A 26,016-nucleotide genomic window follows, 5' to 3' on the forward strand; every position below is an offset into this window, starting at 1 on the left:
AAAAAGAACACATCACCTATACGGTGTTCTTGCCAAAAAGACACAACCTGAATCTAATCATGAGAAACATCGTGAGACCGAGACATTTTGTAAACCAACTGGCTGGCGCCCTTTAAAAACATCAATATCCCATCACAGTCAAAACAGACTGGAGTAAAAATCATCCGTAGATACTAAATCGGGTTATATGTGCGGTGGGGAAAGGAGTTTGAAGAGGAGCAATTGTCTCCAAATACCTCCCCTAATAGTTACAAAAAGAAATACAGTATAACTATGTTAATAGGGACACTGACAACATCGTAACCAAGTTATTTAAATTCACATCACCTATTAGGGCAAATAGATAGAGGCCTCCATATGTCATACCCTGAGAAGGACACGACATCACTTAGGCAGGATTCTAGCCCAAACTGCATCATTTGAATCTTATCATGAGGAAATATCAGATGAACACAAACTGAGAGGCAGCTTATAAAATAACTGGTCTGTACTCTTCAAAAATATCAATGTCATAAAAGACAAGGAAAAGCCATGGAGCTGTTTTAGATTAAAAGAGACTAGAGACACAACAAATACATGCAATGCATCGTCCTAGACTATATCCTGGTCCCAGAGAAGGAGTGGGGAGGGGAAATTGCTATTAAAAAGCATTATTGGGACAATTCATTATATTGTAACATGGATCATAGATTTGAGCCTATGTTTGTGGTATATCAATAGTGTATCAATTTTCAATTATCTAATTTTGATAATGATAGTATGGTTAAGTAAGAAAAAGCCTTGTTCTCAGGAAATACAAACTTGTTAAGGGGTAAAGGGGCATGCATAGGCAATTCATTCTCAGACGGTCCAGAGAAATATTATAAATATATATATATATTATAGGGTGAAACAAATATGGCAGAATGTTAAACATTGATGGAACTGGGTGAAGGGTGTACAGGAATTCTTTTCAACTATTGCAACTTTTCCATATATTTAAAATGATCTCGGGCACCTGGGTGGCTCAGTCGTTAAGCGTCTGCCTTCAGCTCAGGTCATGATCCCAGGGTCCTGGGATCGAGCCCCACATCGGGCTCCCTGCTCTGTGGGAAGCCTGCTTCTCCCTCTCCCACTCCCCCTGCTTGTGTTCCTTCTCTCGCTGTGTCTCTCTCTGTCAAATAAATAAAATCTTTAAAAATAAATAAATAAAAATAAAAATAAAATGATCTCAACTAAAAAGTTAAATCACATGACCCTAAGAACAGGCCACTTCTTTTACACAAGAGTTAATCTAGAATCACCAAAAGGTAAAATAGTTGCAAAACAATATTTAAATGAAAAGAAAAAGGAAAAAACCTCATTAAAACTCATCAGATAACAGAAGGTATTAAAAGGAGCCAACGTTCCTTGTTCTAAGAGTCTGAGCCACTCATTAGAAGGTTCTGTCAGGGCGGGACAACAGAAAGAACAACAGATGCTCCCGGAGAATGGACTCACCTCCCCAGGCTTTGTGGGCGGGCATAGCCACTTCTCCAACAACATGTCCCAGACCTTCTCCAAATTAATTTCATTAACTTCAGCAATTTCTTTGGCAGCTGTGTGAATATCTAAGATATTCAAGATAAAGAATTAAAAAAAAAAAGAAGAAGAAAAACCCAAGCTTTCAATGCAAGATAACTGGGAATCAAAATGATAGTTCTCCTTGAGCAGAAAGATGAGCGGCGTCTTGTCCTCACCGGGATAGTCTTTGCTGGACGAGTTCTGAATTCGCTGACTGATGCTCGGGTGTTCGTACAGACTGACAAGGAGATGTGCAGGTTTTCCTATGACTCTCAGATACTCTGCCAAGTTCAGCTTGTGGGCTATGAGCACGGCTTCAGTGCCTGACCGCCGATACTGGATATGAAGCTTCTTCAACAAAGCCTCTGCTTTTTCACGTGTTTCATCCTTTAAAAAAAAAAAAATCATAAGCGAGAGGAAATTGTTAATCTCTAAACCTCAGTGAGGCAAAGAATTCATCCTTATCAATCAAGGTCCTTCCCTGCCTTAGTTACAACCTTACAGAGCTACACAAACCCTAATCTTTCTCCATTTTAGGCATTCAACCCTCCAAGATGCCCGTCCCCGGGGCAGGATGGGAAGGTTCACCAGGGGAGCACGAGTTAAGTGAAAAGAGAGAGAACGGAGCCTTCCACCAAGCAGTTCAGACACACCTGAGATGGGATATTCTGCAGCCATCTCTCAGCTAGATACAGGCAGAATTTCAGGCTGGACATCTTGAAGGAACCTGAAAAGACAAAGAGATTTATAAGCAAATTTAATCAAGACAAATGTATTTGAGTCAAATTAAAAAGGTTATTTTTTTAAAATGAGAATACATACTCAGAGTAAAAAAAATAATTTAAACAGGACAGAAGGACACACACCTTTTAACCCAAATGGAATAAGATCATACATGTAGTACATACAGTTCACTGTTTTCACTATACAGATTCCTTGGCTATCTTTCCAAGTCAACTACATAGTATTCCATTCTATGAATATGCTCTATTTTTTTTTTTAAAGATTTTATTCATTTATTTGACAGAGAGAGAGACAGACAGTGAGAGCAGGAACACAAGCGGGGGAGTGGGAGAGGGAGAAGCAGGCTTCCCATGGAGCAGGGAGCCTGATGTGGGGCTCGATCCCAGGACCCTGGGATCACGACCTGAGCCGAAGGCAGACGCTTAACAACTGAGCCACCCAGGAGCCCCTATGCTCTATTTTTTTAAACAAGTTCCTGACAAATGAACATTTAAAAAAAATAGTTATTTTCAATTTCTGTTACAACTAAAAACATGGCAGTGTGTGCCTGTGTTTGTGTGCTTGTTGGGTTATGTAAGAACACGCAACAATTCATTACTAGAAGTATGAGTGGATATTAGGAAGCATCAATTTCTATCCCTACCAACAAGGTGGAGAGCGCCCACATCCCCGCACCCTGATAAGCTACAGGGAGCCTTGCTGACTTCACCGGAGCCTTTTCAACATTCAGCAAATTTTAACAATGTCAGCAATGCACCAAGTGAAGACAGAGGGCACACATAACATTTTTAACTACCATCGATAGTTTTAAATGCCTCTCCTTAAAGATAGAGAAGTCCATTTTTTTTTTTTTTAACTGCAAGTTCAAAACAACAAGCCAACCATTTTGAGCCCATTTAGAGGAAGAATCCGTACCTTCTGGGATATCCTGGGCAAGACTGATTCCAATAGCCACAGCCCACTCTGGGTTAACTATAGACAGTAAGTAGGATTCAATGGTTTGAGTGATCTTAGTTATTTCCTTGTTAATCAGCACTGAGGATTTAGCTTGTGTTAACTTCAGGAGCTTCGGCTTCAATTTTTTTTCAAAAACATGCTTGGCTGTAGACACGTACAGAGTGTCCAAAGAGAACTTCAAAGAGAGGAAAAGAAAAGTTAAGGCTGATTTATATGCGCACCTTTAAGGGTTTACCTGAAAGCAGCACAAAATCCTTCTACACAGGGTCTAAGCTAACTAGAGGGTATAAAGATACGTCTTATAAAGTCTCAACCCATTACCTTCATTAATTTAGAAATTAAGAGCAGTGTTGGGAAAGATTCTTCACTGAGTTCTGTAGCTAAAAAGGAAACAAGAAGAATATGATTTGCTTAAGAAAAAAAAATTGGCTATTCAGTAATATTCAAAAGTTAAGGAACATACAGAGAATTTTCCAGAAGTTCTGTGCTGTGCCAAAGAATATTAGGTGAAAAGGCAGTCTAGTTTGGGCGGCTGATGGCAAACTTATCACATGCTCCAACATATACTGATATTCTAAGTCCACTGGAGGAGATATTCTTCTGTATGATTTCAAATGTTTCAGAAGACTCAATGCCTAAAAAAAAAAATACATATATATATTATATATATATACACACACATATATGTATAAATGTAATTTCCCGTGAGATTAAAACAATCCTGTTTCTGAATTGTCTAACTTGATAGCATCATGGATTTCCATTCCTGAGAAGGTCTTGTTTTCATAAAGATACACCAAAAGCTTTTGTAGTTTTACCTCTTAAGTTATCCTTCTAAACCAAAACCATAATTTATACAATGATTAAAGAAATTATGTGCGGAGAAACTAATGGAACCTTGTTGTTGGTGGGATGTTTATGAGTTTGACAGTTCCTCATGCCCTGTTTGAACAGTCTGAGATATCTCAAAAATACCCTATTTCAATTTAAATACATAGGCAGTAGATCTAAAATTAATCCTCTATATCCCTTACATTTCTTGAGCTTATATCTGATATTTTTGGGGCTTGTAAAACCTTTTGAATCAACCCATTGTCTTTTAATTTTTAAACTCCAATTTAAAAAGAGATAAAAGCTACTATGACCAAAATTTAGAAAAGACTAAAAAGTTACTGAAAGCACTAGAATTGAGTCAGTCCTACCTACTAATATAGAAAGTGGAATCTAACTCTGGGTCCCACATGCTATTTTTTTTCCCTTCTTCTGAATCACAAAAATTTTGTTTTAATTCTTTCAAATCAGTACTTTAGTGACTTCGTGCTCTTGGACTAATTTAAATTGCTTTAGTAAAGCAAGAACGGGATTAAGATAAATAATAAAATACAGAGAGCATGAGAAGTCTTTTTACTTCTGTATCCCTTTCAAAGAAGAGGACAGGAATAAAATAGAAAGCATAAAGGATAGTCCAGAAAGATACTATGTGACTGCAATTCGGTAAATGATCCAAAAAGAAGCATAAAGATAATTTTTAAATGTATAATAGTTATACCTGATTAATATTAATGTTGGTTATCTTTTCATCGGCTCTTTCTATAACTTTTAGGATGACTTCAATCATTTCATAGTCATAGGGATCCAACTGTATAAAAGTAAAAATATATCAAAACTTAAGAAGATGATCAGGCCAGGAGATGGTTTTATTTAATTATGGTAATCGACACAGATTATAAATATAAAATCTCACTGCACTATGGTGTTAGATTATTCTTTTAAAAATGAACTGAAATGGGGGCACCTGGGTGGTTCAGTCGGTTAAGTGTCCAATTCTTGACTTCAGCTCAGATCATGATCCTCAGGGTCATGAGATTGAGCCCTGAGCCCTGTGTCTGGCTCCATGGTGGGCGTGGGACCTGCTTAAGATTCTTTTTCACCCTCTGCCCTTGCCCCCCTACCCATGCTTAGGTGCTCTCTCCCTCAAAAACAAACAAACAAAAAAACCCTGAAATGTTCTTACCTCAAAATTAGCTCTTTATTAGTTCTATCAGGATAAACAAATGTTCTTTAAAAAGTTTCCAAAGTGACTTTAAAAAAAGAAAGCTGTTCCTAGGGTACTAAAAATCTAGAAACAATATATATATCAAAATTTCATAATTTTGTAAATTTTTTTTATTTTGTAAATTTTATAAAAAAGATTTTATTTATTTTTTGTCAGAGAGAGAGAGCACAAGCAGGGGGAACGGCAGGCAGAGGGAGAAGCAGGCTCCCTGATGAGCAAGGAGCCCGACACGGGACTTGATTCCAGGACCCTGGGATCGTGACCTGAGTCAAAGGCAGACACTTAGAGGCGCCTGGGTGGCTTAGTCGTTGAGCGCCTGCCTTAGGCTAGGGTCATGATCCCGGGGTCCTGGGATCAAGCTCTGCATCAGGCTCCCCGCTCTGTGGGAAGCCTGATTCTGCCTCTCCCACTCCCCCTGCTTGTGTTCCCTCTCTCACTGTGTCTCTGTCAAATAAATAAATAAATAAAACTTTTAAAAAAAGGCAGACACTTAACTGACTGAGCCACCGAGGCATCCTTGTAAGATGTTTTAATTAGAATTCTATGTCTTTTTTTTTTTTTAAGATTTTATTTAGGGCGCCTGGGTGGCTCAGTTGGTTAAGCGACTGCCTTCGGCTCAGGTCATGATCCTGGAGTCCCGGGATTGAGTCCCATATTGGGCTCCTTGCTCGGCAGGGGGTCTGCTTCTCCCTCTGACCCTCCCCCCTCTCGTGCTCTCTCTCTCTCATTCTCTCTCTCAAATAAATAAATAAAATCTTTAAAAAAAAAAAGATTTTATTTATTTATTTGACAGAGAGAGACACATTGAGAGAGGGAACACAAGCAGGGGGAATGGGAGAGGGAGAAGCAGGCTTCCCACTGAGCAGGGAGCCCGATGCGGGGGCTCTATCCCAGGACCCTGGGATCATGACCTGAGCCGAAGGCAGACACTTAACAACTGAGCCACCCAGGCGCCACTAGAATTCTATGTCTTCCATTTAAGACAGAAAAAGTATAATAGGAGGAAATGGACCTTTTCTTGGAAATGATGTAACTGAAAGTGTGGACCTCCAAGCAAAAGTTTCTCAAAGGATTGCATTCTTGCTCTAATCATATACTGAAATGCCAAAATTAATTGGGTGGCATCTATATATGTTCATAAAGAGAAAGGAAGTATTCTCTTTGTTCTTTGTTTCTGCCCATACACCATTACTTTTTTTTCCATTTCTTAAATGCCAAATAAAGTCACAAGAATAACAACACTGAACTAAGTGGGAAGATGATTTATGTAGTACCTAGAACTTTTGAGCAAGTCTATATTATTTCTAGCTGATTTTCAGGCAAAATATAAAACTGAAGTATTTCTTGTAGTCTTATAATCCTCTTCACCCTTCCATCCACTTCTACTTCCCCAAGAAACTACCCTTCAACCTAAAAGTTTTAATTCTCATAAAGATCTCCTAAGAAAATAATCAGACAAGAAGGCAAATATGTATATATATGAAGATTTTCATTGTAACAACTTATTTTTTTAAAATATTTTATTTATTTATTTGACAGAGAGAGAGAGAGAGAGCAGGAATACAAGCACGGGGAGTGGGAGAGGGAGAAGCAGGCTTCTCGCGGAGCAGGGAGCCTGATGTGGGGCTCAGTCCCAGGACTGTGGGATCATGACCTGAGCCGAAGGCAGATGCTTAACAACTGAGCCACCCAGGTGCCCCTCACTGTAACAACTTATAATAGTGAAATGTACAATTTAAATGTCCATCCATAAAGGCCTGGCTAAATACAGTATGTTTCTTCCACACCATGGAATAATACATATTATTAATACATATTAAAAATGAGGAAGATGTGTATTGTCATAAAAAGAGAGTAACAGGATAGGATATTTAGCCTACGATAGTCACCAAACTACTAACATTTTTATCTATGGGAATGGGGTTATAGAGAAATGTCACTTTTTAATTTATACTTCTACTTTGATCTTTTCAAAGAATGTGTACTATTTTCAAAAATCTGAAAAAAAAGGGCTATTTCTGGGGATACCCGGGTGGCTCAGTTGGTTAAGTGTCTGCCTTTGGCTCAGGTCATGGTCCGAGCCAGGGTCCTGGGATCGGGTCCCGCATCAGGTTCCCTGCTCAGCAGGGAGCCTGCTTCTCCCTCTCCCTCTGCCTGCCGCTCTGCCTGCTTGTGCTCTCTTGCTCTCTGACAAATAAATAAATAAAATCTTAAAAAAAAAAAAAAAGGTTATTTCTTTTTTCAGAAAAAAAAATCCAGAAAATTGTTGTATTAAATTATTAAAAAGATAGAAATCTAAAATATCAAAATTGAAAGTTTTAAAAAATATAGGACTTGCATTTCCAGCTTGTTGCTCAACGTCTCTAAATAGACTAAGAGTAGGAGGGACGGCTGGTGTGGCCCGATACATTCATTTCCCATTCATCTACCTTGTGGAGTATCCCGCTAAGACTGATGACCAAATCTTTTGTGCTTGTCAGTAGAGGAACCATTTCCAGGGCTTTGGCCAGGAGTCTGGGGTGCTGATGCTTTGCGGACTGCGCACTCACGTCTCCCTGGCTCTGGCTGGCACTGGTGTGTAGCAGTGTTTCGATGAATAGCTGGAGAGCTGCATCACAGTCTAACTGAAATGTGCTAAAAGAAGTATTCCATTACACATTAACTTCCCCGCATGCGTGGGTGTCCATACAATTTCTCCCCTACACGCTCCCGTCACTGGACTCCAATAACCCTCTCATTGCCCAGCCTCATTATCAGATCATATACCTGCCATCAGAGTTAATTACTGCCTTTAAAAAATCAGATCTTGTTCTTGGCAGCCATGTTGACACGGCACAATACCGGAGAGAAATTTGTAATAAAATTGAAAATATTTAATTCCTTTAATAGGGCAATTCCACTTTCATACACTTCGCAGAAGTCACCAAGATATACATATATGGATGTCCACTGCAACAACTGTTTGTCATATTTAAAAATTGAGAACCACTCAATCATCCATCGATATGGAGCTAGTTAAATAACTTATTCATACAAAGGAATACCGGAGTTCAAGAGCTATGAGGAAGGGCTATATGTACCAGTCTTATAAGACATCTTGCTAAGTGAATGATACATGCTACAAAATGGTTTGTAAAGTATGATTCTGTTTTTGAGGAATGTAAAGAATGCATGTTAGCATTTGCATAGGGGAAATAAAAGAATATAGGCCAAACTCTTTTAACAGTGATTATTCCTGAAGGGTGAGACTATGTGGAACTTTGATTTTAATATGTTCCATCTGAATTAGAAAAATAATAGACTTAAAAATTAAGAATGAGATTAATATAGACAGACAATTCCAATGTCTTAAGCCCTATCAATAAGATGGTAGTTTAGGGGCGCCTGGGTGTCCCAGTCGGTTAAGCGGCTGCCTTCAGCTCAGGTCATGATCTCAGGGTCCTGGGATCGAGCCCCACGTCGGGCTCCCTGCTCAGTGGAGAGTCTGCTTCTCCCTCTCCCTCTGCCTGCCTCTCTGCCTACTTGTGCTATCTCTCTGTCAAAAAAAAAAAAAAAAAAAAAAAAAAAAGATGGTAGTTTAATCTGCTGCACAGAATAACTGAAATATCAAGAAAAGCTTTGGGCGCCTGGGTGGCTCAGTTGGTTAAGCGACTGCCTTCGGCTCAGGTCATGATCCTGGAGTCCCGGGATCGAGTCCCGCATCGGACTCCCTGCTCGGCAGGGAGTCTGCTTCTCCCTCTTACCCTCCTCCCTCTCATGCTCTCTGTCTCTCATTCTCTCTGTCTCAAATAAATAAATAAAATCTTAAAAAAAAAAAAAAAAAAGAAAAGAAAAGCTTTAAGAAGGACCATTTTAAAGTCATTCCCTGAAATTCTAAAGGCCATCTAAATTTATTCAGCTGGACTCCTTGGGGTAAAAGTGTCACTATCACACAAATACAAATCATCAATGCCACCCAAGCAACAAGAATGTGAAATGAACTTGACATTATTCTAGCTATTTACATCTCAGAAAAGGGCTCAGTACAACAAAACCACACGCCAAAATCTACCAGGAGTTCAAATTAATAAACAAGACAGTGTGTGCACCCCATTCTGGATTTGTAGCAGTCCAAACTGAAGAAGGGCATGGTTTTGTTATTTCAAAGTACAGTTAGTTGGAGCTACTTAGAGCTAGGAGCAGTCCAGTTTTTGACTTTCAGGTTCAGGATGGTGGCAGCCAGGGTCCTCACTAACCTCTCCTCTGTCCACAGGAAGACCTGCCTGGTGAGGAATTGTGCTCTTAATAGTAACTCAGACTTCACTCATCTGTCACCAACTGGATGAGGGTTATAGCACTGTTGGTATTTTAAAAGCTGTCACTTATTATTTGACCTTGAGCGGGTCACCTAATATGGGGTTTATTTTCTCATACATAGATTGGTGAGAATATGCAATAAAAATTGTAAAAAATTAAATGGTGGTATGTGTGAAAGAACTTTGAAACTGATAATGTGACAGCAAACTGGTCATCCTACTTATTAAATAAATGCCTGAGATTATTTATTCCTACTCATCACACTGAACTGTTATCTATAAATAAAACATTCAGTCTTAGTTTTCTCTGCTCACTTATTATTTTTAAAAATTCTCCCTAAATCATATTTTTCAATATGTCTTAATTTAAGATGACCCTGCCTGAGTTAATCTGATTTATAAGTTCAATTGCTCATAACAATATTCTTAAACTTTCCTGAACATGGGGATCATCTGGAACTCCTTCTTATTAAGGATTAGATTCCTGGGCTTTGGCCCAGATCTGCTCAGTCAGAACCACTGGGGAGGGGCCCAGGAATCTGTATTTTAGACCAGGTGCCCCATCAGGTACCCCAGGTGATGCTCATCATGAGGCAAGTTGGGGAAACACTTAGCAGTGAACTTAAAGGGTGATAACTTAAAAGAATTTAATCTGGTTCTGGAGTTTACTCAGTTTGGGGATAAACAAAAGTAAACATCAGAGGTCCATGGACCACATGGCATAATCAACTTTAGGGGCGCCTGGGTGGCTCAGTCGTTAAGCATCTGCTTTCGGCTCAGGTCATGATCCCAGAGTCCTGGGATCGAGCCCCACATAGCGCTCTCTGCTCAGCGGGAAGCCTCCTTCTCCCTCTCCCACTCCCCGGCTTGTGTTCCCTCTCGCTGTGTCTCTCTCTGCCAAATAAATAAATAAAATCTTTAAAAAAAAAAAAAAAAGGAATAATCAACTTTATTATTGTGTTCTTGCAGTAAGGACTTCCAGTATGTTAAGCTAACAGCAAAAAATACCACTAAGTTTTAAAGAATTACCAGCAATATTCCAGAATGAGACTTGTGTCCATATCTATATTCTCCACGAGAGCTTTAATGAGGTCCTTCTTGGTGAGAAAATGTTGCCTGAAAACTGGCTGGAAAGAAATCTAGAAATAAAAAGAGCAAAACAAAAATCCCAGTAAAGTAAAATGTACTAGAATAAGGACACCATGGTGATTTACCTTTTTATAGAGAAATATTTTTCTAGACTTCTCCAACTTTTTGTTTTTTTAATCATCCTACTCAACTTGACCATCATTCTGAGATTTCAGGTATATATTTGGCTATGGGTCCAATATCTCTCTTAGTCACACTAACCTGTGGCTCTTCATCAGTCAAGCTGATGAAGCTTGTTGTTAGCGATAACCAGTCCCATTGCTGCATACGAATTAGGCTTCAAAACACATACCATTTCTGCAGTGATTACATTCCTGATAAGTCTACTATTTGCGAATAAGGTAAAATGGTTTTCATGCATAGTGTAACGAAAATAGGGTTTTGTTTGTTTTTACAAAGTGAAAAATGACTTTTCCCTAGTAGGAGTTCTTAAACCTCGGTATATCTGTATATACATTGATGTTGTCTTTAACCAAACAGCAGCACCAAAGTAGAGGCTAAAGGCTAGGTCTGAAACACCTTAGATGTTAATGCTAGATATATTTCTATAAATGAGAAAGCTAAGCACATAAAAATGTCAAGCCCCTTCGAATTTCCTTGAAAATATAGAAAAAAGGAAATGAAGCAAACAGTCCTTATTTGTTTGAAAACACCAATGTGTATACTTAATGTAACTAAAATCTATGAGTCCACAATATACATCCTTTCTCTGAAGAAAAGGACAATGAGATCTTTGTTTTAACTTTTCCTGAGGAAAATCATCAGAATGGATGAAACTTCATGGCACTCCAAAGAATACTCACACCAAGTTTGCCAAGACGAATACCCCACCGGGCATCAGTACTGAGCTCACGGAACTTAAGCTCCGTTTCTATTTCCTGATAGAGCCTGGCCAGCTGAGAGCCCACCAGAGATATTGCCTAAAAAATTAAAATATAAAATTCAGTTGTAAATAGAATACATTCTAATACCTTTTAGATGAAACCCAATAATAAAAATCATAACCTCTCTTTGTGATAACAGGGTGGAATGTTACATATTGCTTGATACACAGTCATTATTCAAACAATAGTTAGGTCACTCAACTTTTAGTATGATGTCATAAATTTAGTCTGGCTTTCCTTCAAGGAAAAGGCCAAATTTTGGTTATCCTGCAAACAAAACCCCCACAAAAAGCAAATTTTAAAACAAACAATATCCAAGAGAAGTTTTGCATCTGTCAAACTTGTCCTACAAAAAGAACAGGCTCATGGGTCTAAGACTTTAAAATAAGTATAAGAAATCAAGTTCTGTGGCTGCATACATATTTAAGAAATTAAAAATATAATTCTTTGGGTTGAGCAATGCTTATAACCTGCATACACATTCACCCGGTGAGCCACTAGTCAAGGAAAAGCTGGTAGAAAGTAAGCGAGTAAGCTCGACATTTCTTTTGCTTAAGTCTTTAAGATCTGAGGGCAAAACCATTTCATTTCTTCCCCTAAATGTTTTAATACTTAAAGAACTGAGGCTGTTCTTCCTTCGGTCATACCAAAATTTTGTCATAATTATGCCATGCTTTATCTATGAGCTTCCAGAGATTTTCAAACACTTCTTTTTGGGGTAAGAGAGTGCAGTAACCCAAGGCCAAGTCAAGATCCACCAGGCGACAGTTAAACACCTATCAGAAGAAAGCATCAAGAGAAGAACATTCTTTACAATCAAAACAAAATTTGGTCTCTGAAGGCTTGTTACTAAATTTAATTATAGACCCTAGGAAAGAATAACTGTTTCATGAAAAGTTATTTAAAGTAACTCAGTTCCAACTTGTTTGCTTCATTTTAACATCCTTTATCATTATCATAAATTTAAGGAAACAACTCTAACAAGTTCTACATAGCATGGAACTCCTACTTTCTTCTCCCCTGTGTGAAAATTCCATCACTTCTCTTCAAACCTCCAACACCGCCTCCCCCTCCCTCACTCTTATCCTCATTGAGAAATCAGAAGCCACCAGAAGAAAGGAGAAAAAAAAGAGAGAGAGAGAGAGCTTACCAAGAACAGATACTCACTTTGTGCAATAATGTTGTAGCATTTCCCCTGATAAATGTAACGGCTTTCTCTTTCAATTCCATAACAACATGCTTTGATTTAACTAATGTAGCCTCTCCAAACAACTTTTAGAAAAGAACAAAAGAATCTTTAGGTCCATTTCTGTCTATGCATCATTCTGAAAACTCTCCTCAAATATTAAGGAACTTTGAAAATTCATCATTATATGCAAAATGTGTTGGCATTTAATTTACGATGACAGACCATTACGGCTGGAGGCGGGGGGTGGAACTGACTGGGAAGGGGCAAAAGGAACCATTTAAAATATTCTCTATCTTGATTGTGGTGTTGGTGACATGGTCACTACAAATGGCAATTTTGAAAGTTACACTTAAATTCTTTTTTTAAAAGAATTTGTTTATTTATTTGACAGAGATACACAGTGAGAGAGGGAACACAAGCAGGCTTCCCACTGGGCAGGAAGCCCAATGCGGGGCTCGATCCCAGGACCCTGGGATCTTGACCTGAGCTGAAGGCAGACGTTTAATGACTGAGCCACCCAGGCGCCCCAAAGTTAATTTTTTTTAATTGGCATTTAATAAATATCAATAGAACAGTAGAAGTGAATACAATTCTCCCTGAGACTAATCTCATAAGCATGTTATCAACAGGTACTTTGTCTTCTAGACTCTTTTCAATGATGCTGTCAGGTAATAATTATAATAATTTGGGTCACAGTAAAACAAACAGCAGATAGAGTTTTGACCTAATGGGGTCACTGGGTTTGGAATAAGACGACACACTACTGCAACCTAAAACTTCAGATGACTGATTTCACCTCCCTCAGTCTGCTTCCTTATTTGCAAAATGGAGACTCTCTGGGTTGTTGTCAAGATTGAGTATGAAAAGAGTACAAGAACCCTGAACTATACCCAAATCTCAGTAGCTGCTCAACAAATGTTTCTTAAATCTGACAAATTATCATTGTCCTTGCTCCAGAGCCAAACGAGAAAATGCGGACTCCAAATTCCTTTGTTTGGCAGTGCTTTTGTATCTATATTCATTCAAAGTGAAAGCATTTTGTTCTCAAAACTGTACCTTTCCACTCAGACTGGCATTCATGAAGCTTGACACAGAGTGCTGAAGACAGGTACCAAATGAACCAATGACAAATCTTAGGGCCAGCTCCCACTGGCTAGATTCCTGAAGGTTCTGGAGCAGGGCAGAGATGGAGTTTATAATAGGTAAAATAAGATTGTCTCCTGTGAAATGATAAAAGTATTTTATTTCAGTAAAAGTACTTTAATCCATTTAGATTTTTTCAAAGAAAGAAAGATCCTATTACTGAAAATTGTTTCTAGGGACAGCCTATGTCTTCAATGGAGTTGATGGTCATAGAATTGGTTCTCAAAGTGAGTAAATGAGAGAATTAACATGGGCTTGTTTTAAGCCAGGAAATAACTAAGTTTGATTGTAACTTGTCTATTTTGAGATGCTTAAGTCATTAGCTAAAAAAAAACGCATTTCTCCATTGGGAAGACCAAATTTATGAACAGATACATAAAAGTTACTGTTATAAGCCAAATGAACTTTCCTGACCCTCTGGAAGAACAATATCGTAACAGTAATAACTAAGTAACCACATCAAGAACATTAAGACAGACTTGTATCCAAGATTTCAAGGAATTTCTATATTGGTGTATTTATAACATCGTAACACAACAGTGTACATTTCTTTTCTTTTTTTTTTTAAGATTTTATTTATTTATTTGACACAGAGAGAGACACAGTGAGAGAGAGAACAGGGGAGCGGGAGAGGGAGAAGCAGGCTTCCCGCCGAGCAGGGAGCCCCATGCGGGGCTCGATCCCAGGACCTGGGATCATGGCCTGAGCCCAAAGCTGACTCTTTTTTTTTTTTTTTTAAAGATTTTTATTTATTTATTCATGAGAGACAGAGAGAGAGAAAGGCAGAGGGAGAAGCAGGCTCCCAAGGAGCAGGGAGCCTGACGTGGGGCTCGATCCCAGGACCCTGGGATCATGACCTGAGCCGAAGGCAGACGCTTAACGACTGAGCCACCCAGGTGCCCCAACAGTGTACATTTCTGATGTCAAATACCTTCATTAATAGAGCGGTATGGTAAACTTGTAGAATCCAAGGAATGTCTCTTGCTTTCTACAAAAGAGAGTAAAGTACATAAACTAAATAAAACAACTCGCTCATATTCCAAGAGATACTTAAATATTGTGCTATTATCAAATAATGTCCTAAAGTAAACTGCCAAAAATTTAAGTATATAGAAAAATACACAGATGAATGTACAACCTGATAAAGTGAATACATCCATATAACAGCACCTAAAGCAAGAAACAGAACCTTACTAGCACCTGAAGCCCTGTCTTGCCCCCATTCCAGTCATAACCCACCCCTAAGGTAACCTAACCAGCCACTCTCCTGATGTCCAACAGCACGGCTTCCTTGTAGCCTGTCCTTGAACTTTATGTAAATGAAATCAGACAGTATGTCTTCTTTTGTGTCTGGCTTCTTTTGCTCAGCATTATGCCTGCGGACTCACCATATTACCATGTGGGGTTCTAGTTCCAAACCTCCGCAGTTTAAACTTGCATAAGGCAGGAATACATGGAAAATAACAACACAAGTGACATTTACCAGTGAGAGGCACGAGTGATGCAATCAATTCATAAATCACCGGGAGCACCATCTGTGACTCAAGTACTATCCCATCTTCACTGAAGAAGTCACTGTAAGACCACTCTTCATATGGATCTTTGTGAGTTCCGAAGGAGGTCTGAATACCAAATCACATGGAGATGACACAGTAAATACACTCCAAAACACAACTACCACCTTCACCAGGCAGAACCCGAGAGCAGATGTACTAGAGCCAAACGCAGTTCTGAGGGTCAAAACCAACCGTGGAGTCTATTTCTTCAGGTCTGTGGCTCATAATAACGCCATCTTAAATTAAACTGTTACTCTTAAAAGGAGGACAATATCCAGAGATGCCTGGCTTGAGGCCCAACATTTCAAAAGATAGTGCAACTTTAATTGGCCCATAAATGTGACTGGAAAATAGGTCTCATGCCTTGAGATTTCCGGCCTCGAATAAGAAAACACAAGAGGTGGATTCGGTATTTTTGTAAGCTATGCAAGTGATTTAAAAGTGGTACATAAAGGATGGGTAGGGGTTTTGTTTAAGGAAAAGAAATTCAAAAGCAATTACTTTCATTAGAATTCCACAGTCATCCATTTGGCACTGTCTGGAAAGCTCTACTGCTGTTAAGGTATATTTACATAGTTCTAAAGCATCTAGTAAAAAATCTGAAAGAAAATGGAGAAAAATCATTACACTAATATTTCATGTGTTTGGAATAATGAAAACAGTCTTCAAGTAATCACCATTCAAAATTCTAAAGGCAGCCACATGGTAGACAGAAAAGTTTCCACAAAGCTCTGACTACCCTAAATAATGCAGTTCAACTTTTTTCTTCAGCTCGGCTGAGAAGATCGTAGATGGAGAGGCAAGGAATTTCACAATCCCATCAAAGTGAGTATCAATAGTTGGAAATGACATTGTTAACACCTGTAGATATTTGCAAACAGTAATCCCCGTAGAGGATCGATTATAACTGGCTCTTTATAAAATGGAGACAATGATCTTTTGTCCTTACAGCAACGTCCAATTGTACAAAGACAGCATTTGGAAGACCAGTATGAAACAAAACTATGTGTATCATAAATCTTGTCACCTGGGCTGCAGATGGTGGCAGCTTGGCAAGCTAGAGCATGTATTTCCGAAGGAAGATTGAGGCCGACAGGTGTTGCCATCGGAACGTCGTTAGCCACCATGTGACAAAGCTTCTGACACGTCAGAAACAGCAATTTTCCGGTGTCTGCGTTGCAGTGATACTTAAATAAGTCTCTGGAAGAAAGGATGGGTCAGAAGTTAGAGCACGCAGAGCAAATGCAAATGCATTTGCCTTTCTTGGATTAATATATGACCACCACCATCATTTAAAATGTCTTTAAGATGTATTCATGGTATCTAATGTGCTTCGTCTTCAAACTTATTTGGGACACCATCAACTGTCAGAGTGCAAAACAGTTAGGTTACCCAACAACTCCATGTTAGTTACTTGCCTTCTATGCTACCACTTTTTTTTTTTTTTAAGAGAAGAAGAGAGAGAAAGAGAGAATGAGGGGGGATGGAGGGGCAGAGAGAGAATCTCAAGCAGACTCCACACCCAGAGTGGAGCCCAACACAGGGCTCGATCTCACAACCCTGAGATCACAACCTGAGCCAAAATCAAGAGTCAGATGCTTAACTGACTGAGCCACCCAGGCACCCCCATGTTACCACTTTCTGACCCTGAAGCCCAAACTAGGCTCTGAGAGCGAGAAACCAAGAATGACTTCTGTGAAAATGAAAATGTCACTGGCCTGACCCTACCACCACAGAAGTCAAGGAAGCAAGTGTTCCTTGCTCCAGACAAGCCGTGCCTGCACAGGGCTGGGACTTACCTGCACCTTCTCAGTGCTGCGTCCAGATTCCCGTGGTTTAAGGCTCTCAAGGTCAGCTCGGCCTCCCGCTCTTGCACGGAAACCGGCAGCACCAGTGCCTGTCTGTGTAGCTTGGACTCAGCGCTAAGGCTCTTGTCCTCCGTAGCTGCAGGCTCTGCAGTGCCCCGGGATTTGTGTTTGGTCTGTGTGACCTCGTGAGCTTTGATGTACTGCTCCCGGAGCTCTGCGATCAGGGCACTGTTGCTGTAAGCTCCAAAGGACAGGAAGACCTCGAAGTTCACCTAGCAAGGCAAGCAGGACAGCATGTCCCATCTGTTCACTTCATCTGTTGTTAAAAACCATTGGCAAGGCTCAAACCTCTCCTTATTTCTCCCTCAAAGACCACTCCCTTGTAAATTAAGAATTTAAGATTTTATATTTCAAGTTATGAAAGTAACGATATTATAAACAGTTTGGAAAATAGGAAAAGCCATTTTAACCCAGGATTTTCTGTGTCAGCACTACCAACACCTTTTCTCAGTGTCAGATCATTCTCTGTTGTGGGGGAGCCCTGAAGAGCAGGAGAGACAGATTAAGTATTAGATTTGGGTGATTCCACCCTGGTGGCTCTAAGAACCCAGCTTTGCTCTTTTCTGTAATAACTCCTGGTTGGCTGCTAATTCCAAACCTAGATTTATTTTTCTGACCCAATAAAAAAAATCCCACTGAGGCCCATGGAAGGATACCAAGAAGTAGCAAGTGAGTCAGCCCTTCTTCTTCTTCTTTTTTTTTTTTTAAGATTTTATTTATTTGAGACAGAGAGAATGAGAAAGAGAGAGCACATGAGAGGGGGGAGGGTCAGAGGGAGAAGCAGACCCCCCGCTGAGCAGGGAGCCCAATGCAGGACTCGATCCAGGGACTCCAGGATCATGACCTGAGCCGAAGGCAGTCGCTTAACCAACTGAGCCACCCAGGCGCCCCAGCCCTTCTTCTTCTTCTTCTTTTTTTAAGTAATCTCTACGCCCCATGTGGGGCTCAAACTCACCATCCTGGAATCAAGAGTCACATGCTCTTCCAAATGAACCACCCAGGCACCCCTAGACCTTCTGTTTTGACGCCACATTTAGAGCAAGGCTTCTCAATCTTGCCGGATCATTCTTTGTTGTGGGGGCTGCCTGTGCATTGCAGCGTCCCCGGCCACTAGCTACTGGAGGCCACCAGCATCCTCCTGGCACTACTTGTGACAACCAAAAATATCTTCAGTGTCCCCTGGGCACAAACACACACCTGAGTTGAGAATTGGTTAACCTAATAAGCAGTGACCACTTGCTTGGTATTTCTTCTGAGTGTCTTTTACCAGCGTTTTGTGGCTACATGGATAATTTCATATATTACTTTCTCCAATTAACACTATGGCTTTTCCACTTCATCACTACATAGATTCCACAAATATTACTATTATGTTTTAATGATTTATTTGAGAGAGAGAGAGAGAGCATGTGTGAGCTGGGGGAGTGGGGGCAGAGGGAGAGAAGCAGACTCGGCTGAGCACGGAGCCTGACGTGGGGCTCAATCCCACGACCCTGAGATTATGACCTGAGCCGAAATCAAGAGTTGATTGCTTAACCAACTGAGCCACCCAGGCACCTCACCACAAATATTATTTTTGACTGTTGCATAACTTATGGTGCAGTCAATATTTATAAAATGTAAAATTTTGAAACTGATGTTTTCCCCAAAATATCAGTGATCTTTCCCAAAGGGGATGCATCATGTAGAAATACTTATTTATAGAAATACATTCAGTATTTCCTATGTTTACTACAGATAAGATTCCTTATATGTTGCAGTTCCTGCCTTACCAGGAACCACAGAAATGTTTTTGCTTATATAACCATAAACTATCTCTGGAAAAATACACAAGAAACTGGTGATGGTGGCACCTAATGTGGGAAACTGGATAGGTGGGAGTGTCAGGATAGAAGGAAGACCTGTTTTGCACTATGTACTCTTTTAAAACTTTTTTTGATCAAAGAATTAATGCCTTATTGTTTACAACATGCAGTACAGAATTTTAGTAAGTTTATTTTTTATTGTGGTAAAATAAACATAACCTAAAACTTACCATTTTAACCATTTTTTAAAACCTTTTGAATTATGTATCATCCATGTATAATCTAGTCAAAGATAAACACAGAAGTGATTAAACCAAGAGGTTTCTCCTTTTTCTTTTTTAAGATTTTATTTATTTATTTGACAAAGAAAGAGAGAGAGAGCACAAGCAGGGGGAGTAGCAGGCAGAGGAAGAGGGAGAAGCAGGCTCCCCGCAGAGCAGGGGGAGCCTGATGTGGGACTAGATCCCAGGACCCCGGAATCATGACCTGAGCCAAACACAGTGGCCCAACCAATTGAGCCACCCAGGTACCCAGTTTCTCTTTTTTCAATGTGCATCTTTTCCCAAAGGAATGCAACTTCTGTGTAGAGTCAATACATTTCATGATTTTTAAAGGATATATATATGTGTGTATTACATATATTTTTAGTGATCTTATTTTAACTGTTTACTGCTGCTCAGACAGTGCCAAATAGGATAAGCAAGGGTACTGGGGTAAAACAGGTGGGGTATGAGTAGTGGTTCAGGTGACTAGCTCACCATGCTCACTGCAGCACTACTCACAGAAGCCAAAAAGTAGAAACAACCCAAGGGTCCATCAACAGAAGAATAAATAAAATGTGGTCCATCCATACAGTGGAACATGATTCAGCCATAAAAAGGAACAAAGCACTGAAACCTGCTACACTGTGGATGAACCTTGAAAACATCATGCTGCCTGAGAGAGGCCAGACACAAAAGATAATTATTGTATGCTTCCCCTTGTATAGGAAATATACAGAATAGGCAAATTCAGAGACAGAAAGTAGATCAGAGGTTACCAGAAGCTGGAGGGAAAGGGAAGTGGGGAGTTACTGCTTAATGGATAAAAATGGATAAAATGCATAAAAAGCAGAGTTTCTGCTGGAGGTGATGAAAAGCAGATAGTGTTGAAGGTCATATAACATTGTAATTAATGCCACTGAACTATATATTGAAAAATGGTAAAAATGGCAAATTTTACATTGTTACCACAATTATGAAAACTTAATAATATAATATACCCAAACCAATGAATTATACTTTATTTTTTTCATGGAAGTTTGTTTTTTTTTAAATTTTATTTATTTATTTGAGAGAGAGAGAGAGTGACAACATGAGCTGGGGGAGGGGCAGAGGGAGAGGGAGAAGCAGGCTTCCCGCTGAGCAGGGAGCCCAATGCAGGATTTGATCCCAGGGTCCTGGGATCACGACCTGAGCCGAAGGCAGACACTTAATCGAATGAGCCACCCAAGTGCCCCGAATTATACACTTTAAATCGATGAACAGTATGGTATATGAATTATATTTCCATAAGGTTGCTTTTTAAATGACCGAGACAGAGAAAAGGAAAACCATTATGCTGTATTTAAAATTCCCAAAGGCGGTGGCGCCTGGGTGGCTCAGTCGTTAAGCGTCTGCCTTCGGCTCAGGTCATGATCCCAGAGTCCTGGGATCGAGCCCCGCATTGGGCTCCCTGCTCTGCAGGAGGCCTGCTTCTCCCTCTCCCACTCCCCCTGCTTGTGTTCCCTCTCTCGCTGTGTATCTCTCTCTGTCAAATAAATAAAATCTTTAAAAAAAAAAAAAATTTAAAAAAATAAAATAAATAAAATAGAATTCCCAAAGGCTAGTACAGAAAATTTTAAGGACTAATCATTTATGTCAAATTCATGATTAGTAATGTAATTAGTAAAGTAATAATGTTCAATATACCAACAACATCTTTACCTGTAAGCTAGCAACAACTTTAAATAGTTTCAGGATTTCTTCACATTCATCCTTCTTCTGTAGATTGTCTGTAATTAAATTTTTTAAAGTTATAGCAGACATCCAAATTCCCATATTATCAGAATTTTTGAAAGCTAAAATTTTAATTGGCTATGGTTTTCTTATCTCAAGTCTTTTCAGAAGCTTGAGGTAAGAGAATTTAAGTACAAAAAGAAATCTAATTATTCTTTCTGAAGGTAGAAAAGAGAAATTTATGGGTAACAAGAGAAATGACAATTTTTCTGAAATAAATTGTAGCTTTTTTCTCCAAGAGCCTTTCTTTGTTAATGTTTTACTTAAGTTCAAGTTTAAATAGGTTTTTGCCTGATCGTGGCCAAATAGTAACTGAGAAATATGAGCAATAAGTGCAAGGCACTGAAGAATCTAGTCTAGCCTTAAATAGCTTACTGAAGCATATAAGTCAATAAGATGATTTTAGATGCTTCTGTTTTTACACTAGTAATCAAAAGAATAAAGCAAGGAAGACTTTTCACGAGGAAAAATGAGTGGGATCAACGAAGACACTGAAAGCCACAAAAACCAGGGGTAAGAACAAGGCCTGTCACTGATGCTCCTTCCTGAAAAAGGCAAGCTTCAGAATAAAACCAAGATGAGGGCAGAGAGGTACAATCTACCTTTCCGGATGTCACACAGTATTTTAAGAATGTCTACAGATGTCTTCGCTACGGACATTCTCCAGGCCTTGTCCTAAAAAGAAAAGTAGAAAATGAAATCTACTTCCTTTATTCACCACTTCACTAGTACACATACAGACAAATACATAAAAGCCACAAAATCAGAAAAAAAAGTAAAAATGGCTGAAGAAATGGGAGGTCAATGTTAGAGGGAGTCAGGCAGCTGAGAAATGGATCATAACTGAATCACACAGAATGTAAACATGAAAAACACCAGTATGAACGCTTGGGTATATGATTTAGAAATACTAAGAATATGCAAATCTCCCAAATCACCTTTTGGCTACACTATAATTAACAGTCACTTGGGTTTCGCTTTTTTTTTTAAATAGTTATTTATTATTTGACAAAACATTTGGCAAAATTCTCTGAAAAAGTTAAAAAGAACTGAAGTTGTTTAAGCTTAGAGAAGGAAAGTCTAAGAAATAATCATTATCTTCAAGACCGACAAGATTAAAATAAACAAAAAGACAAGAAAAATCAAAGAAGGAAAAGCTTTAATTAAAGACATGGTGTACATGAAATGCTTCGAAAGTGCCAGGTCCACACAAAGTACTCAAACATTTCCCTTACGGGGTACAGCTGGTAGTTAAGAATACGAACTCTGGTATCAGACAGAGTTTGAGTTGAGGTTCTGCCACTATGTAATAACCTTGCGAAAGTCACTTAACTCAAAATGTTAGTTTCTGAACTTAATCTATAAGGAGCTGACAATACGAACTATCTCACAACTTTGTTGCGAAGAGGAAGTGGACAATTCATTCAAAGTATTCAACCTAAGGCCTCCAGCATAATAAGAGCATAATAACTATTAGATGCCAAAATAGCCAAACTCATTTCCCTAAAGGCAAAAAATTACTGAGATGGACTGCTGAGACAGGTTGGGGATCTCTATCTCTAAAGGATAAAAAAAACCCTCAACTATCCTGGATAAATTAGGTATTTGGTTCCTCACCTCTCTAAAGAAGAGAACTGACGCTCTTGAAACTGTTTCAAGTCTCAATGTTCTAAGATTACTTAGATATCCATGCGTTCTGTGGCTGACATATTTCTTTTTAAGATTTATTTATTTATTTTAGAGCGAGACCATGAGCAAGTGGGGGGGCGGGGCAGAGGGAGAGAATCTTCAAGCAGACTCCCTGCTGAGCTTGAAGCCTGATGTGGGGCTCGATCTCATGACCCATGAGATCATGACCTGAGCCAAAACTAAGAGTTGGATGCTTAATCGACTGAGTGTGGCTGACATTATTTGACAGTAATGACTATGTCTTATACAACACAAAACATGTTTATATTGCAAAGCTTTATGGAAAACCCTTTGTGTACAACAATTACTTCAATTAATCCTTCTGGTTTGTAGATCCTAGATTATTCAGGGGGGACTCAAGCCATTGCTCCAAAGTAGCCATATGTGGTTCTTTTCTATGTAGTAAATTTACACAGGGATTTTTACATTAGGACATTCTAGCAGTGAGAAGAGAAGATATTCCTATCTGCTTATCTATCTTTTCTATCCTGTTGATTACTATCCATAAATATTGGATTTATCTATATTTTAATGAAAATCTCACCTCTTTAGAATTATCTGGTTCTTCTTGTAATGCCAACCGTGCCCATATGATTACCCGTTCTGCAGTTTTCTCAGCTTCAGCAGGAGGCAAAGACCTCAACAGAAGGACACAGTCTTCACCCTATAAACAGTGTTTGAAAGGAAGAAAAAACAGCTGGTACTTGTAAAGGACAGTTTAGACTTAACTCTTGCTTTTTTCTATTTAAAGGTGAAAAGACAGCATTTAAAAAAATAGAATATGGTCTGATGTTTTAAAAAAGCTGATAACTGGTTTTGATGACAGCAAACAAAATTAAATTCAAGTACAACCCTTTGTATTTTGTAATTCTTAAATATGCTCATGGTTATAGAATTATATTAAAATAAAGACATTTAAAATACAAAAAGAAAATGCACATCCTATTCTGGAATCAAAGGGTACTACAGTGTATATAAAACACGAGTCTATGTTTCATAAACACCAAAGAGTATGAAAGCACAACAGCTAGTCACAAAATATTTTTAAAGAACCTACAGATATGAAGAATGTGGTTAATCTAACATCCAGTATTTTCATCTTCATATAACTTTCTTTTTTTTTTAGAAGATTTTATTTATTTATTTGAGAGAGAATGAGTGAAAGAGAGAGAGCGTAAACAGTGGGAGAGGGAGAGGGAGAAGCAGACTCCTCACTGAGCAGGGAGCTCGATCCCAGGACCCTGGGGTCATGACCTGAGCCGAAGGTGACGCTTAACTGACTGAGCCACCCAGGTGCCCCTTGGTATAACTTTCTTTTGTGCTAATCTATTCGGATAATTTGATTGACTCGAGCTTTTACAGATTTACTTAATAAAGAGCCTAAGAAAGGACAATACAGAACTTTCATACCTGTTCTCTATCAATCAGGTCAATAATCCTTAGACTGTAAATTTCATCATCAGGCAACATATATGCTTGAGCCACCTTCAAAGCATCTTCTAAAGAAGATGGGACATCTTGCTTGAGAATGTATCTGACCACCCTCTGAAGCAGAGACAATATATACATTTCTTCATTATGAAATCTCAGAGAACCCAGAAATCCTTTGTTCATAAAGGCAAAGTACTCATCAAATTATAATCAAGCTGCAAAAAAACTAAGCTGTATGAAAAATTAAAAAATGATTTATATTCTGAATTTTATTATAGTCCTGTCTACCTTCTCCCCCCACAGGTTTATGGGGTATATAAGTGACAAACACTGCATATATTTAAGGTGTACAATGGAATGATGTGATATACTCCTTTAGCTTCTTAATGTATTTGTTATCTTTACTATCCTAATAAACAAGTGAATACCTAATTTTTAAAGAATATTTTATTATTTTTTTAAAGTTTTATTTAAGTAATCTCTGCACCCAGTGTAGGGCTTGAACTCATGATCCTGAGATCAAGAGTTGTACGCTCCACCTACTGAGCCATCCAGGCACCCCTGAACACCCTATTCACACTCTAACAAAAGGATAGTAGTGGAAAACCTAGCTCTGTTAGCCTTTAAGAAAATAAAGTGCTCATTACATTTCCCAAGCTGCCCTCAGAATCGAACAGCAGGGTTCAAGACGCTTCAACTACTGTACTTACCATGATTTCCTTATTTAGGAGGTTCACCTCCCTTACTCCATAGCCTCGTAAAAGTTTTTTCATCTCCATTAGTTTGTAACTTTCCTGCAATAACTTGACTCTAAAAGGAAATTTGTTGATATTTTTCAAGTGATTTTTAAAAAGATTTTATTTATTCATTTCTTTGAGAGAGCAAGAGAGCGAGTAAGCTAGCACGGGGGGGGTGGGGCAGAGGGAGAGGGACAAACAGACTCTGCGCTGAACTCAGAGCCCGACATGGGGCTTGATCCCAGGACCCTGAGATCATGACCTGAGCCGAAATCAATAGACAGATGCTCAACTGACTGAGCCACCCGGGCACCCGAAAGATTTGTTGATATTAACATGGATGGTCTAATTTTTTTTTTAAATGAAATACTAAGGGACACAGTAAAGGGCATAAAGCGTAAATGAATGTCAGATGAAAACAGGAGGCTTATCCAACACCAACACCACTATATGGGAGAATGTCCTCTTACTTGGGATGGTCCATTTCTAAGTGCTGTCTCACCAGCTGCTCCACAGCTGCACTCCAGGGAACCACCGCCGCATACATTATCTTAAGCACAGCATCGAAGATGAGCTGTGAAGATACACACACACAGACCGTGAAGAGCCGGGATACATGTTTCTTGCAAAGTAATGACACCGCCTCATCTACAACAGAGGACTTACATCTACTCTGTGGTACTCTGAGAGTATCTCCTCTGACTGCAAAAATGTATGTTTCTTCTGATTCTCACACATCAAGAGCAATTTCATTATTTAGAGAAACTCAGAAAAGTGTTTTCTCTGCTGAAAGTGAAGTCATATAGCTCTATTCCTTTCTACAGTCTCTAGTCTCTGTGTTTAAAACTATTTTTCATGATTTTATTTACGCTTTATAATGGTGATCAATAACAATGGGAAGTCACTACAAAAGCGTGTCATAACAGATTTAAAAA

At 39.0% G+C, this 26,016-nt stretch overlaps 1 protein-coding gene across 7 annotated transcripts in view; it reads right to left on the reverse strand.

Annotated features, from left to right (window-relative positions):
* KNTC1 (kinetochore associated 1) overlaps positions 1-26,016 on the reverse strand; it is a 98,546-nt gene that overhangs the window by 12,723 nt on the left and 59,807 nt on the right. For all 7 annotated transcript variants that reach the window (XM_064578284.1, XM_064578285.1, XM_064578281.1 and 4 more), the window contains 24 exons: positions 25,552-25,655; positions 25,055-25,154; positions 24,324-24,458; positions 23,458-23,577; positions 21,827-21,899; positions 21,153-21,220; positions 17,315-17,595; positions 16,543-16,715; positions 16,017-16,114; positions 15,443-15,581; positions 14,891-14,947; positions 13,873-14,036; positions 12,795-12,899; positions 12,275-12,403; positions 11,547-11,663; positions 10,624-10,733; positions 7,729-7,933; positions 4,793-4,882; positions 3,707-3,878; positions 3,565-3,623; positions 3,202-3,418; positions 2,196-2,269; positions 1,719-1,929; positions 1,480-1,589 (listed from right to left, as the gene is read on the reverse strand). In XM_064578284.1, coding sequence (XP_064434354.1) covers positions 1,480-1,589; positions 1,719-1,929; positions 2,196-2,269; positions 3,202-3,418; positions 3,565-3,623; positions 3,707-3,878; positions 4,793-4,882; positions 7,729-7,933; positions 10,624-10,733; positions 11,547-11,663; positions 12,275-12,403; positions 12,795-12,899; positions 13,873-14,036; positions 14,891-14,947; positions 15,443-15,581; positions 16,017-16,114; positions 16,543-16,715; positions 17,315-17,595; positions 21,153-21,220; positions 21,827-21,899; positions 23,458-23,577; positions 24,324-24,458; positions 25,055-25,154; positions 25,552-25,655 — 3,111 coding nt within the window. The remainder of the gene's footprint in view (positions 1-1,479; positions 1,590-1,718; positions 1,930-2,195; positions 2,270-3,201; positions 3,419-3,564; positions 3,624-3,706; positions 3,879-4,792; positions 4,883-7,728; positions 7,934-10,623; positions 10,734-11,546; positions 11,664-12,274; positions 12,404-12,794; positions 12,900-13,872; positions 14,037-14,890; positions 14,948-15,442; positions 15,582-16,016; positions 16,115-16,542; positions 16,716-17,314; positions 17,596-21,152; positions 21,221-21,826; positions 21,900-23,457; positions 23,578-24,323; positions 24,459-25,054; positions 25,155-25,551; positions 25,656-26,016) is intronic.

This window comes from Mirounga angustirostris, unplaced genomic scaffold (genome assembly GCF_029215605.1).
Source record: "Mirounga angustirostris isolate CCGP_5_RB_7025 unplaced genomic scaffold, mMirAng1.0.hap1 SCAF_14, whole genome shotgun sequence".
Classification (NCBI taxonomy): domain Eukaryota; kingdom Metazoa; phylum Chordata; class Mammalia; order Carnivora; family Phocidae; genus Mirounga; species Mirounga angustirostris.